This window comes from Eutrigla gurnardus (assembly GCF_963514095.1).
Source record: "Eutrigla gurnardus genome assembly, chromosome: 11".
Classification (NCBI taxonomy): Eukaryota; Metazoa; Chordata; class Actinopteri; order Perciformes; family Triglidae; genus Eutrigla; species Eutrigla gurnardus.
The window spans coordinates 25,458,287-25,471,142 of NC_139925.1; the positions used below are offsets into that span (position 1 = coordinate 25,458,287).

General features: G+C 42.4%; 1 protein-coding gene and 1 long non-coding RNA gene across 2 annotated transcripts in view; one reads left to right on the forward strand and one right to left on the reverse strand.

Moving 5' to 3' along the window:
* Positions 1-12,772, forward strand: part of vps8 (VPS8 subunit of CORVET complex) — a 46,338-nt gene extending 33,566 nt beyond the window's left edge. Inside the window, exons 26-45 of the mRNA XM_084021604.1 lie at positions 1-45; positions 1,154-1,225; positions 1,699-1,818; positions 2,998-3,054; positions 3,148-3,230; positions 3,622-3,706; positions 4,462-4,560; positions 5,036-5,125; positions 6,119-6,165; positions 6,249-6,393; positions 7,101-7,190; positions 7,364-7,546; positions 7,650-7,731; positions 8,552-8,634; positions 9,101-9,181; positions 9,337-9,506; positions 9,768-9,942; positions 10,723-10,776; positions 11,103-11,183; positions 11,878-12,772. The exon at positions 1-45 is cut by the window's left edge and continues 75 nt beyond it. Coding sequence (XP_083877730.1) covers positions 1-45; positions 1,154-1,225; positions 1,699-1,818; positions 2,998-3,054; positions 3,148-3,230; positions 3,622-3,706; positions 4,462-4,560; positions 5,036-5,125; positions 6,119-6,165; positions 6,249-6,393; positions 7,101-7,190; positions 7,364-7,546; positions 7,650-7,731; positions 8,552-8,634; positions 9,101-9,181; positions 9,337-9,506; positions 9,768-9,942; positions 10,723-10,776; positions 11,103-11,183; positions 11,878-12,003 — 1,968 coding nt within the window. The 3' untranslated portion in view covers positions 12,004-12,772. The remainder of the gene's footprint in view (positions 46-1,153; positions 1,226-1,698; positions 1,819-2,997; positions 3,055-3,147; positions 3,231-3,621; positions 3,707-4,461; positions 4,561-5,035; positions 5,126-6,118; positions 6,166-6,248; positions 6,394-7,100; positions 7,191-7,363; positions 7,547-7,649; positions 7,732-8,551; positions 8,635-9,100; positions 9,182-9,336; positions 9,507-9,767; positions 9,943-10,722; positions 10,777-11,102; positions 11,184-11,877) is intronic.
* LOC311021231 overlaps positions 1-12,856 on the reverse strand; it is an 86,838-nt gene that overhangs the window by 40,277 nt on the left and 33,705 nt on the right. The window lies entirely within an intron of this gene.

The following is a 12,856-nucleotide window of genomic DNA, read 5'->3' on the forward strand; positions in this document are numbered from 1 at the left end:
CTCCTTCACTTTGATACCCGGGAGTTCCTGAACGTCCTCGCCATGGTGAGATTTCATCATTTCATTTGAACTCTTGTCATGTGATAAATGTGTGTTTAGCATATTGAAAGACTTCTTACAGTAGACCGTTAATCTGAAACTGATCCATTTTAACACCTCAGTAGAAAGACCAGTTAACTTGACATTTCATTTATCATGCAAAAAGTGCTGCCAATGCATATGTGCCACGTAGCCCAGCATCCCATCGGCCTGATTATTTATGACAATTTTACTTCCCACGTTCCAATCATTTGACCGTTTTAACCACAGGGAGGCTTCTCTCTGATGGCTATAATACCACTTGTCCTGTAGTCCAGTATGTCCTTACCCGGGGAGATACGACATGGGGGCCAATAACAGCTGTTTGGGAACCACCGTCTTAGTCCATGTTCAGGTGTATGGGCCACCCTGTCTCCAACAACATTACATTCTCATACAACCAAACTGCAATATTGTTCCGGAGTAAACGTCATGGTTTGGATTAAAATGACTATGAAATTGAAACGATGATCAATCTCCTGGTGAAGGTCCTGTGTTTTTAGACCCCTTCACCACCCAGACCTCCTCCCAAACCGCAAACCCATTTCAAACGAATTTAGACTTCCAGGAGAGCAGGCCGGTGTGGGAGAAGGGTAAACACCAGAGGAGTGTTGGAGTGTTTGTGTAGTTAATGTACCCATAAACATGAAGATCCCTTGAGCATATCTTTATAAATTGTTTACATATGAAGTTTTTAGTATATTATCACCACATGTATATTCCCAGTTGGAGTAAAGAGTAGACATTCTGTTGCATCATTATCCATAGGTCTTGGCAATACTTCTTTTGAAATTTAGATTATATACCAGGCAGGGATAAAAGTTCTATTTCCTATCTTTCTTTCCTGCATCTCCATTTAGTCTGGGTTAGTAATAAAAAATAGGTTTACTTATATTCCTTAAGTTCTTACCAGAAATATGTCTGTTTTCTTACACCTTGGATTGTTTAAATCAAAAGTGGAGTGCACTCAGCCCACGTTGCAGTATTAGTCTTCTTTTCCACCAGGCTACCTTTGAAAGGTGAGATTTGATTTTTTTTTTTTTTTTTTTAATATTTGGTTGTAACTTCATTCCAGACATTTGAAGACTTTAAGAACGACAAGCAGGCTCTGGAGTACCAGCAGAGGATAGTGGACATCTTACTTCAGGTAAAACCACAAGAATAAGTAAGAATCACTCCATGTTCTGTTTTGTTTCCGTGGTTGTTGGTAGTGAAGGCAGCATGGAGCTTGAAGGGATGCTCAGTAAGGATGTCCTTTCCCCAAACAGACTAAGTGATTTTACACAACCATTCACAGAACAACCCTCCTCTTGGTTGTGTCTAGATTGTTAAAGTTTATTATTTATTTATTACTACACAATATTCCTGTCGCATTTAAACCAGGCGGCAACCTCCAGTTCTGCAAAGTGAAGTGAAGCCGTCACCATGACTACGTCCACTTCTGATATACAGTCGATGGTTTGAAGCCAATGACAGCATTCAGCTCATCTGAAGGGCTCCAGGACAAAACAGTCGCTGAGACATCTGTTTTATTATATATATGGACAAAAAGGTCTGATGGGTTTAGGGAGATGCTATTAATATCATTAACAGTCTTTTTTTGTCTTTCTGGTTACCTAGGTGATGGTGGACAACCCAGACTTTACTCCATCCCAGGTGGGCGGGCTCTTCACGTTTTTGGCTCGCCAGTTGGCCAAGCCAGACAACACGCTTTTTGTGAACAGGAAGCTCTTTGATCAGGTAACCAATCAGATCCCCCGAACATGCCCCATTTTTCATTATAGATCACATTATCCTGATACTTTTACAGCTGCTTGAGTAGGAAGTACAGGCCAAGCTACAGTAAAGGCGGGGGATGTTATGCTGGACACAAACAGGACTCCATAGCATAGGTGAGACAAAAATCAAAGGCCAAAGGAAAACATGCATGGCTCAAAACACTGGGTGAACTGACTCAAAGAAGAATGCTGGAGCACTAGACATCGAGAGACACAATACACAGGTTTCTACACAGGGAGCAGGGTTAACGGGACACAGGTGGAATACATCAGGGACCGGGCAGATAAAGGAAACTAGCAGGAACGAAACCAGGGATGAGGTGAGTAACTAAATAAAACAGGAATCCCTAAACAGACATAAAAACAAGACTAAATGTTGTGGTGAGGTGTGTCATAGTGTCTGGATACACAAGGGACAAGAAAATACATACATACATGTGAGGTATCACTCTGTTCACATGCGTTGCTTCCGGCTCTGAAAAGTGAAAAGTGCCTTAAACTTGCATTCTCACTACTGGCCACCAGGGGGCGACTCCTCTCTGGTTGTATAGAAGTCTATGAGAAAATGGTCCTACTTCTCTCTTGATGTATTATCTCAGTAAACATTGTAAACATGAGTTTATGGTCTCAATCTCTAGTTTCAAGTCTTCTTCAATCCAGCATGATGTTCATTTAGTACATTATGGTCCATTTAGAGTCCACCAGACCAGAAAGCTGGGGATGCTTTAGGACCCTTATAATTGACAGGTTGCTACCATGGTGCTGCTACCTTCTATAAATAAACCTTCTATTAATAAACAAATTCTGCACAGAATCATTTGCTTACTAGCAAATCAAAAGCAGAGGAGGGTGGGTCCTCGTTGAAGAGGGAAATCTATCAAACTACATTAAATAACAGCAACTGGGAGAGGCTCTAAACAAGTTAATTTGGCATTCGCATGAGAGGACAATTAACATTTCCAAAACACTCTTACAGTGTGGTTGAGCTACCAGGCGTTGCCTTCGTCTGCTTTATTAGTTAGGTAGTTTTTAGTTTCTCAAGGCTAGTATAACTAATGTTACTCCACCACATCCCATTAGAAGTATTTCTGGTAACCTCCAGTAACATTTGTCCACATCTTTGCTCTTACTGTCTTTCTAGGTGCTGGAGTTCCTGTGTTGCCCAGACGATGATTCCCGACACACTGAGAGGCAGCAGGTTGTACTAACACACTACTACATTCACGTCTGCAGTACGGGGTTTGCTTGATGATGTCACGTCTAAGCTGGCGTATTCGTGGGGGGTTTGTAGGTTCTGCTGGAGCTGCTGCAGGTCGGTGGTGTGGTCCAGTTTAATGAAGAAAGGCTGCTGGCTCTGGCAGAGAAGGCTAAGTTGTGAGCATCTAATCATCTTTTGCATATTTTCCATGCATTTGAAAATGTAAAGAAAATTGAAAAAGTTCACTATTGTTGTAACCTTTTAGGGCTGTGAGCTTCATCATGTATGTCACCATGAGAGACACTTTTCACCGTACATGAAGTCCTTTCAAACATAGTTAATATAAAATATTGGTCAGCGCGGCTTTGACCTCACAATGCATATGAGCCACCAAGTCATTCACTGAGACTCTGATGTAACGTACCAGTCTCATTGATTTGGTTTGCTCAACTACCCATGAAAACATCAGGGACAACGGTGGCAATAAGTCATCATCATCATCAAACAAATATGTATATATATTATTACCATTATTATTACCATGATGTATTTTCTCTTTCCCTCCAGCTACCAAATCTGTGAATTTCTTTATGAGAAGAAACATCTGTATGACAGGATCATTGACTGCTACCTGAGGGACCCTCTCAGAAGGGTAACATCCAAATACATATTACATCTTGTTCATTTTTAATTTGCCTAAGTGTTGATTTAGTGTGTGTGTGTGATTTTATTAGTGGGTTATGATTGGCAGGCTAACCAAGAAAGAGCTAGACAGCTGTTAACATGTAAAATGTAGTCCCATCTCAGCTGTAACAGATACTATTATACACTTAAACCCAACTCTACCAAACCACGTTCCCAAACCACTAAACTGCACTCTCAATTACTTTTTCAGGGAAACTTATTTTATTCTGAAACTGAACGGTCGCAGTTTGAAACATGTGGTTCACAGCAAAACAAAAAAGGCAACACAACTACATAGTTAAGTTTAGTAAAGAAAACATCCTGGTTTGGATTAAAATGATTATGAATTTGAAACAAAACAAAAACACAACAAAAGTTCTTGGTTATGTTTTGGCAACTGAACTACTTGGTTCTAACGGGACACTAACACTGGTCTCCTGGTGAAAGTCCTGTGTTTTTGGACCCGTTCACCACCCAGACCTCCTCCCTACACAGACCAACTCGGACTCTTTGACGCTAATTTGTTATACGTCATCAGCAAACATAATCCACAACAAAATAAGTTTCCCTGCAAACGTAACTCACAATGCAGTTAGGTCGTGTGGGAATGTCATGTTTCGGAGTCCAGTCTGAAGACTTCGGTAAATATTTGACATCTGTTGACTATTGTGATATAATTGGCAGATTCAAATGAAGCATTTGAAATCTGTGTGTTTGTGTCAGGCGGAGATCTTCAGCTACATCCACAACCTGCTGTCCATGCCCGGCTACAGCCCGGAGGAGAAACAAACCGTCAAGGACAAAGTACTGCAGCACATCAAGGTCAGAGCATACTCACATGCACATAAAGATACTGAAACCCCACGGACCCAGTACTGTGCCCTGTGGTGCACTACAAGTAAGCCGACGCATGGCCCTTACTACTTCGATCCAGCCACCAGATGGTGACAGACAGCAACAAGTGGAGTAGCGTTGTCATTTTCTGAGCCTTATTTTTTAACAATATCTTTCTGTAAAGAATGACCAAAAAATGTCTTGGTATTTTAATATTTAAATCCAATAGTTTTTCCTTCCTGGAAAATGAAATCTGAAGCATGCTTACATGAGCTAGCACCAACCAATTCAGCCAATGATATCATGACATCCATCCCTCAATCAGTCTGCAACTGTTCATGGCTCAGAGCGAGAGGATGTGCTGAGCTAATCTTTCAACCATTAAATGAAACGTTGCGTCCGGTTTCACTGGAGATATATTTATATGCATTAGAAATACAAACCCTCCAACTTATGTTCCCAGGAGCTGGTGATCCTCGACCCCAGCAAGGCAGCTGACCTGGTGGTGTTCCACTTCACCAAACAGGTGCAGCAAATCATCGCTGAGCTTCAGGTAAGGTCTGAATCCTTAACGGTGCTGATGTAGCCGTTTCATCTGGTTTCATCAGTGCTGACGGACTTCCAACTACAAGCTCCAAGTCCAAACAACGCTTTTCTTTCTTTCTTTTTAGTCGCTGTGCCAGTTAACATTTAGAAATTTAAATTTAAATTTTACGTCACTGTACAGCACAGTAATGTCGTAGGAGACAATGGGCGCGTTTCGGATCGCATGCATTTGCGCCGATGCATGCACGAGACTTGAGAGGATCCGCTGGAACTCGTCATAAACACGCCAAGTTCCCACTACGTCAAGTCGGACACAGGTGCACTTCACAGACCTTTTTTTTATTTTTTTTTATTTAAACTTTATTAATAATTGTATACATAACAAAAACTGTCGCGCCAGGGGAAACTTCACGGACTTTGCACAAAGAATATGGCCTGCTCAGTGGCGCTGGCTTTCTTCGTCGCTGACGAACTCGAGCCGAGGCATTTGAAGTCCCGTTGTTGACGGAGGCTGAGGAATTTTCTCACGTGGGAAATACCACGTGATAATTCTAACCAACTAGGGCAACGTTGAGGGGAGTGTCTTATGTCCGCACTTATTTCAGACCATCTGCACAGAAAAGCATGCGGAGGGAGGTACCCTGGAGATACCGCAAGTTTTTAAAGTCATGTGACATGTCGCAAAGGGAAGTTATCACCAGCATTTGTGACGTTTTTTTCCCAGAATGCCTTGTTTTGCGAGGCAAATGCATGCGCATGCTTGATTCGAAACAAGCCTATTGTAAAGTAGACAAACTCCACCCACCTGGGAGGAGGAGGAGGAGGAGGAGGAGGAGGAGGAGGAGCCCTCCCTTAAAGGTAAAGTCACCCATACACAGAGGACAACATTATAACCTCTCTCTCTCCCTCTCTCTCTCTCCCTCCCTCTCTCTGTCTCTGTATCTGTCTCTCCCCCCCTCTCCCCCCCCCCCCCCCCTCTCTCTCTCTCTCTCTCTCTCAGGATGACCAGCTACTCTTTAAGTTCCTCAGCTGCCTCTTAGAGCCACGGTACGCCAACGATTTCTCTGCCGCCTCACTTCTGCATTTCTCCCCTCCTCCCTTTCTCCTCATGTCTCTTCTGCTCTGTTCAGGGAAGTCCATCCTTCAGGAAGCGCCCTGCCTCTGGAACATGACCTCCACGAGCTGCTGCTGGACTTGCTGTGCCGCTTTGACCCCCAGCAGCTCCTCAGCTTCCTGCAGACCTCCCAGCACTACAGACTGGAGGAGGCCATACACGTACTACCTACCATACTTTATTCATCTTATGTGTTTGTGTACAAGTTGAACAGGTGCATGGGTCCATGTTACAGAGGCAGCAGGAGGAGTTCCCTGTATGACAGGAATGACTCTGTGAAAGGCACAGAAAACACAGACGTGATCCTGGGGAGCATATTAGCATGTTAGCATGTTAGCATGTTGACATAGATTTAAAATAGGAGTAGAACAGACATGGTTTCATTTGACTAAAAAGAAAGAAAGAAAATGGTGGCCGTTACTATGGCGACAACACACATGGTAAAACACGCTGTTCATGAACAAAACCAAAAAATGGTTTGAAACTCATTTGTGATACATCAAGAGCAACGTAATCCACGATGAAATACGTTTCCCTTCTAGTAATTCACAAAGCACTTCAGTAGACACTGAGTACGGAGGGGATGTTTTATATTTTTATAGGTGACATATTATTGGTTCTTCATCATGGGGAACATGATGCAAACCGTCGACTACATCTGATACTTTATAGGAAGTAGACATTCAATCATATAATGAAATGGCTGACAGATACAGAAAACCATATCACAATAGCATCACAATGTTCCTATAATGAAGGGTATGAGGATCTTATGATGGTGTCCCTTTAATGGACCTGCATGATACTGCTGGTCGGTATGTGATGGTGCACCGAGGTGAAGCGTGCTCCTCTGTGTCGCTGTGTCCAGATAACAGAGAAGTACCACCACAACGAGGCCACGGCCTACCTGCTGGAGAAGAAGGGAGACGTTCACGGAGCTTTCACTGTCCTGTTGGAGGTAAAAACAGTCATTCAGGAACGAATCATTCACAAACCATCAAACGGACACATGAATAGAAGGATCTAAATAATAGTGTTGTAGAGCAGGATGATAAAAAAGTAAAATACATGTACTGACTTTCCAGCCTTTCTGTTTGATGTCACTTTGACTGTGAAATATTCTCTCTGAAGACACTGAAGGAAAAACTGAGTGTCCTGACTGCTGAGAGTGAGAGAGGAGGTGATGGAGGAGGAGGAGCACATGATGAAGAGGAGAGAAGCAGTGAACCACTGACAAGAGTGAAGGATTCACTAAATGACATCATTGACTTGTGTCATCGAAGCTCCGACAGCCTCTACCAGCAGCAAAGAGAGGTAGTGGTCTGTGTGATGGGGGGGGGGTCTCACTGTCTTATCATTCAGTCCTTCATTCAGTCCTTCATTCAGTCCTTCATTCAGTCCTTCTATTCTCTCTCAGGTTCTCTGGTTTCCACTTCTGGAGACCATGATGGCTTCGCAAAAGCAAGTGAAGAGGCTCAATGACGAACACACATTTGAGGGTAAAAACACTCCCACACACACGTGATCAAGCCTCGTCCAATCAGTTTGACCACGGGATCATTTGTGTTTATTATCGTCACTTAAGCTAGACGCACCATAGAGGAGGCGGGGCTTCCCTCCATCACCAACCACCAGGTTTCCTCACGGCTGAAATCCCCAATAGTGCTGCTTTGTACATGTTGAAGTCCCAGATCCACCAGGAAACCAGACGCCGTCCTGTCTGGATTTCACCAAGCTAAACGTATGAATAAATGATTGGGCTGTGATTTAATAATAAACATAAGCAATGAACAGATCAGTAAAAAGGTCTGTCAAGCTAACCTATCTGACTCCTCCTCCTCTCCGGCACGTCGAGTGTGCGTGATGTGAATAAACACACATGACCCTGAGGTCAAACTAACGTGATGCGGTGGGGGTTTGGTGCGAACGCGACATGAGACTGTGGACGTTGGCGTTGGGCCAGTACTTTGTATTTCATGATGTTAGTTGTGTTGCTCTCTGCTGGACACTGCTTCACTTTGTTCTCTGTGTTCTTCACTTGAATGTGGTATTAAAAAAATAATAATGAATTATTTGTTGTATGTTGTTAATTCATTCTAAATGCATACACATAAAGGAATTACATATCACAATATATATTGTATTTCAGGTTATTTCTTTGTTTGATTTGTTTCCTTTTAAATCTTCCATATTGTACAGTTTAACACAATAAGCAGCAACATAAGCAGTTAATTCTTTATGATCATGTACGATAAGACTGTACTTTATGTTTTTGAGTATGACAGTGATGCTGATGTGAATGCTGTCTGTGTGTCTCAGTGCTGAAGGAGCTGACGATGAAGGTTCTCAACTGTATGAGCAGCTTTATTTCTCTGCCTGCCATCATCCAACGAATCCTGCAGGTGTGTTTCCTCAGCGTTTTCTTCTATGTCAGTATCAGACCGTCACTGACCCCAATGTCCCCCCAACGTCCCCCCTCACGGACCCGCGGTCTCACAGTCTCAGGGTCTCACGGACTCACGGACTCAGATGTTTCACCAAAACTAAATACACTAGATAAGGGTTCTGAGTCTTTATCCTAGAGGGTCGTCCTGGTCGGTGGACTTAGGCTGCTGTCTCTTATGCAGGTTTCTATTGTCTTTCAACCAGTAGAGGGCAGTGTCTAAAAATACATATTTTGCACTTAAATGTTCATATAACACTACTAAATACACATATTCTGTGGTTTTCAGCTGAATGCTTGGGGGTTAGTTATTCTTCAACTTTGGAGAGAGTCTATTGGACAGAAGGCTGTGATTTGTGATTTGATAAATAATGATACCGGTATGTCCTTGTATGTGATGCTGTCTGCATGCTTGTGTCTGTCAGGACCCAGTCTATGGGAAAGGCAAGCTGGCAGAGATCCAAGGCCTCATCCTGGGCATGCTGGACACCTTTAACTATGAACAGGTGAACACTGTGTGTGTGTCTTATAAAGTAAACTACAGAGCTGTTGGTATTTTCTGATTCTCATTCAGGTTGGTTTATACGCTGTCTGTCACCCACCATTAAAACAGACTATATTTTACTTTTGATCTTGGAATAATGCCGTTTGTTTGGTTTAGACTTTACTTGAAACAACCACCAGTCTGTTGAACCATGACCTCCACTGGTCCCTCGCTCACCTGCGTGCTGCGGTCACAAGGGGACTCCACCCCCGTCAAGACTACTGTAACATCTGCCTCCAGCAGTACAAGAGGAGGCAGGACTCAGCGGAGGAGATCATTGTGTTCAGGTAACAAACACTGTGTTAATGTCTGGGTAACGCAGAAATACATTTGTGTTCTGAGATTGTCCCGCTACAGAAACCATATGTTTATCATATATATATATATATATATATATATATATATATATATATATATATATATAGTCATGACTTTAATCAATGTCACTGCTATTTCCTGAAGTGCTTGGATGAGTTTATCTCGTTTTTATGTTGTGTAAAAGCATGACATGTGTCCAGGTGCTAAGGTGTGTATTGTGTGTCTTTCAGCTGTGGCCACCTGTACCACTACCAGTGCCTGCAGCAGAAGGACTCTAACTGGGGCTTTCCATCAGAGCAGCAGCAGCAGCAGAGGTGGAGCTGCTACAAGTGTTCGTCCAGCCAAGGAGGAAGGGGCGGGCCTTCAGTCGAACCAAAAAGAGGCCGCAGCACCTCCCTCGCACAGGTGTGTGTGTGTGGGGGGGGATATATTACATAGTAATATATCATTATATGATATATTACTATGTATATTATAATATATTACTAATGAATATAATGTAAATAGATTTAGATCATAGGATAATTTGCTGTATCCAAGTCCTGTGAGAAGATCCAATGCAACAATGCTTCCTGACTTCCCTACCTGTGGTGCACTGGTTCCCACTGGTTCCCACCGGTTTCTACGGTGATCTTTAAAAGCAAGTTGCAACATTTGGGATATGTTCTCCTGTCAGTGCAAAGTCACCCCTTGGGCAAATGCATCAGTAATGTCCTTTGTGCCGTGTTGGGAAGAGGAGCAGCTGAGGCGGAGGTGTTTAAGCTGATAAGCGCTGTAATGCAAGTTTGCAAGAAAGTTTCCTTAAAGTTCCCTAAAGTTGAGCTGAAACGTCTACGTATTTCTGAGTGAGGGTAGGAGGCGGGACATAATGTTGGGAAGCATCTGATTGGATGGTTTAAAAGATTAGCTCTCCACCTTCTCTACCTCTGATTGATGGATGTATGGATGTCATGATATCATTGTTGGTACTAGCTGATGTAAGCGTGTTTCTTTTTTCATTTTGTTTTCCAGGAAGAAGAAAAATATTGGATTTTGATATACATTTTTCATTTCAGCTCGATTTTAAAACTTTGGCATTTTGCATAGCTTCAGCAGCTGTACCAGGCTGTTCCTTTCTTGTTACTTCTCTGTCAATCCTACTTTTCCAATCACTAACAAATCTGACAGCCATGTCTTCTCTCTCAGACCCGGGTGGCATCAGTGCATCAGGACGCTGGAGCAGAGGCTCAACGGAAGAAGGTAGGGCTTTTGTCACGATATACTATGAGAGAGGGACCAACAAGCTAAATGAAATATACACATGATACATTTAGCAAAATACTGATGTTCAATTAGGGCTGGGCGATTTGGCCTAAAAATAAAATCTCAATTTTTTTCTGTTTTTCTCGAAACAAACAGACCAATGCAAAATTTAAATACATATTTTCTATTATTAACACAATAAAAATAAATGAATACCAAGTAGTCTAGGCCTATGTGAACAAACCAGTTGTTCAAGAATTGTGATGAAATGTAACAAATCACTGCTGAATAATGATGCTTTCTTCGGGCTCTTTGTTGACCAGGTGTTCGTTGAGGCAACGTTGGACCTTCAGCAGGAACAGTCCTGGGATCAGTTACGCTGTTTATACCGGGGGCCATCCAGGGTAGGGACACTCTCTGTGGCAGTTGCACCTCCCCGTTAACATGACCCACAGACAAACACATCTGTTCATGCTTTACTACACAAATACACATAGCTCTAACAATACACTGGGTGGTAATTCAAATTCAAATGAATAGAGACTCAACCAGGCGGCAACCTCCGGTTCTGGAAAATGCTGAAGTGCATTCTCTCTGCTGGCCATCAGGGGGCGACTCCTCTCTGCATGGAAATCTATGAGAAAATAACCCTACTTCTCTCTTGATGTATTATCTCAGTAAACATTGTAAACATGAGTTTATGGTCTCAATCTCTAGTTTCAAGTCTTCTTCAGTCCAGCATGATGTTCATTTAGTACATGATGGTCCATTTAGAGTCCAACAGACCAGAAAGCAGGGGATGCTTTAGGGGGCGGGGCTTACCTGCGGAAACACAGATGGTAGTTTTATAACCATGAGTCAGGTCTGGAAACTACAAAATCACACCTGGCTTTAACCTTGCTGTACTACAGCCTCTCCTTTACCGCTTCCTGCTACACTTACACAGATACTTCATGTAATGGTGTGTGTGTGTGTGTGTGTGTGTGTGTGTGTGTGTGTGTGTGTGTGTGTGTGTGTGTGTGTGTGTGTGTGTGTGTGTGTGTGTGTGTGGCCATATATCACCTTCTATTTTTTATTTTCTCTCTCTCTTCCTTCCAGTTGTCCATCCTGTCAGAACTCTCCCAGTGCCACAGCAACGAAAAGACAGGACTTCTCATCGCAGCTCAAGCAGGAACAGATAGTTTCCAACTTAAACTCTCTCCTCCACCTTTATTGGAAGAGTAGCGCCATGTCTGCTTGTGGATCAATGTATTTCTTCAATTGTCCAGACTTGTTGGATTGGTTGAAATAGGAGATTGTGCTTTGTTCTGATTTCCCGAACTATTCTACATCCGTTTGAGTTGTAGTTTACCACTCTGCCTATGTTGTGAAACATTTGATATTGTATAACATCTTTCAAAATGTTTATTTCAAAAGAATCAGTTTGATATTCATCAAATTTAGTTAGTGACAAGTCTTTTGAATGTAGCTTTAATTCCATCCATTGTGTATGTACTGCAGCTGGCTGAACCATATTGCTTGGTTTGCATGTTGGTGCTGGGATGTCAAAAGGTGGATCTCTGAGCATTACATACAAAATATGACATTTATTTTGGCGAGGGAAATCACAAAGTGAATGTTTGTTTACAACCAGTAAAAAAAGATGCAAGATACTTTGGCCTCTTTATTTCAGGACATTAATATGAGATAAAGAGGTTTCGCATGGGACACAAACAATGGTCTTCTGGATCAAAGTCCTGTGCTTGTTTGACCCTTCTCACTCAATAGCAGAGTTTTGAACTGAAACAGGCAGTCACTTTGTATATAATAACACACTTTGTAGAATTCAAATACTTGCATGTCAAGATTTTTCCCCCAATAAATCAACAACACTGATAAATACCCAGATCCATTGGTTTTCAGCTTTTTTGTTGTTAATATTATCCTAGCTTTTACTTTTATTTCTGTTCAGTACATTATGAAAGATGGAAAAAGGAGTCCAATTCCCTGTATGTGAACGCATTTGGCCGAATAAAGCGGATTCTGATCAACTGCCTCTCTCCTGCGCCACCACGACCGCCAGGTGGCGGTAAGGCGT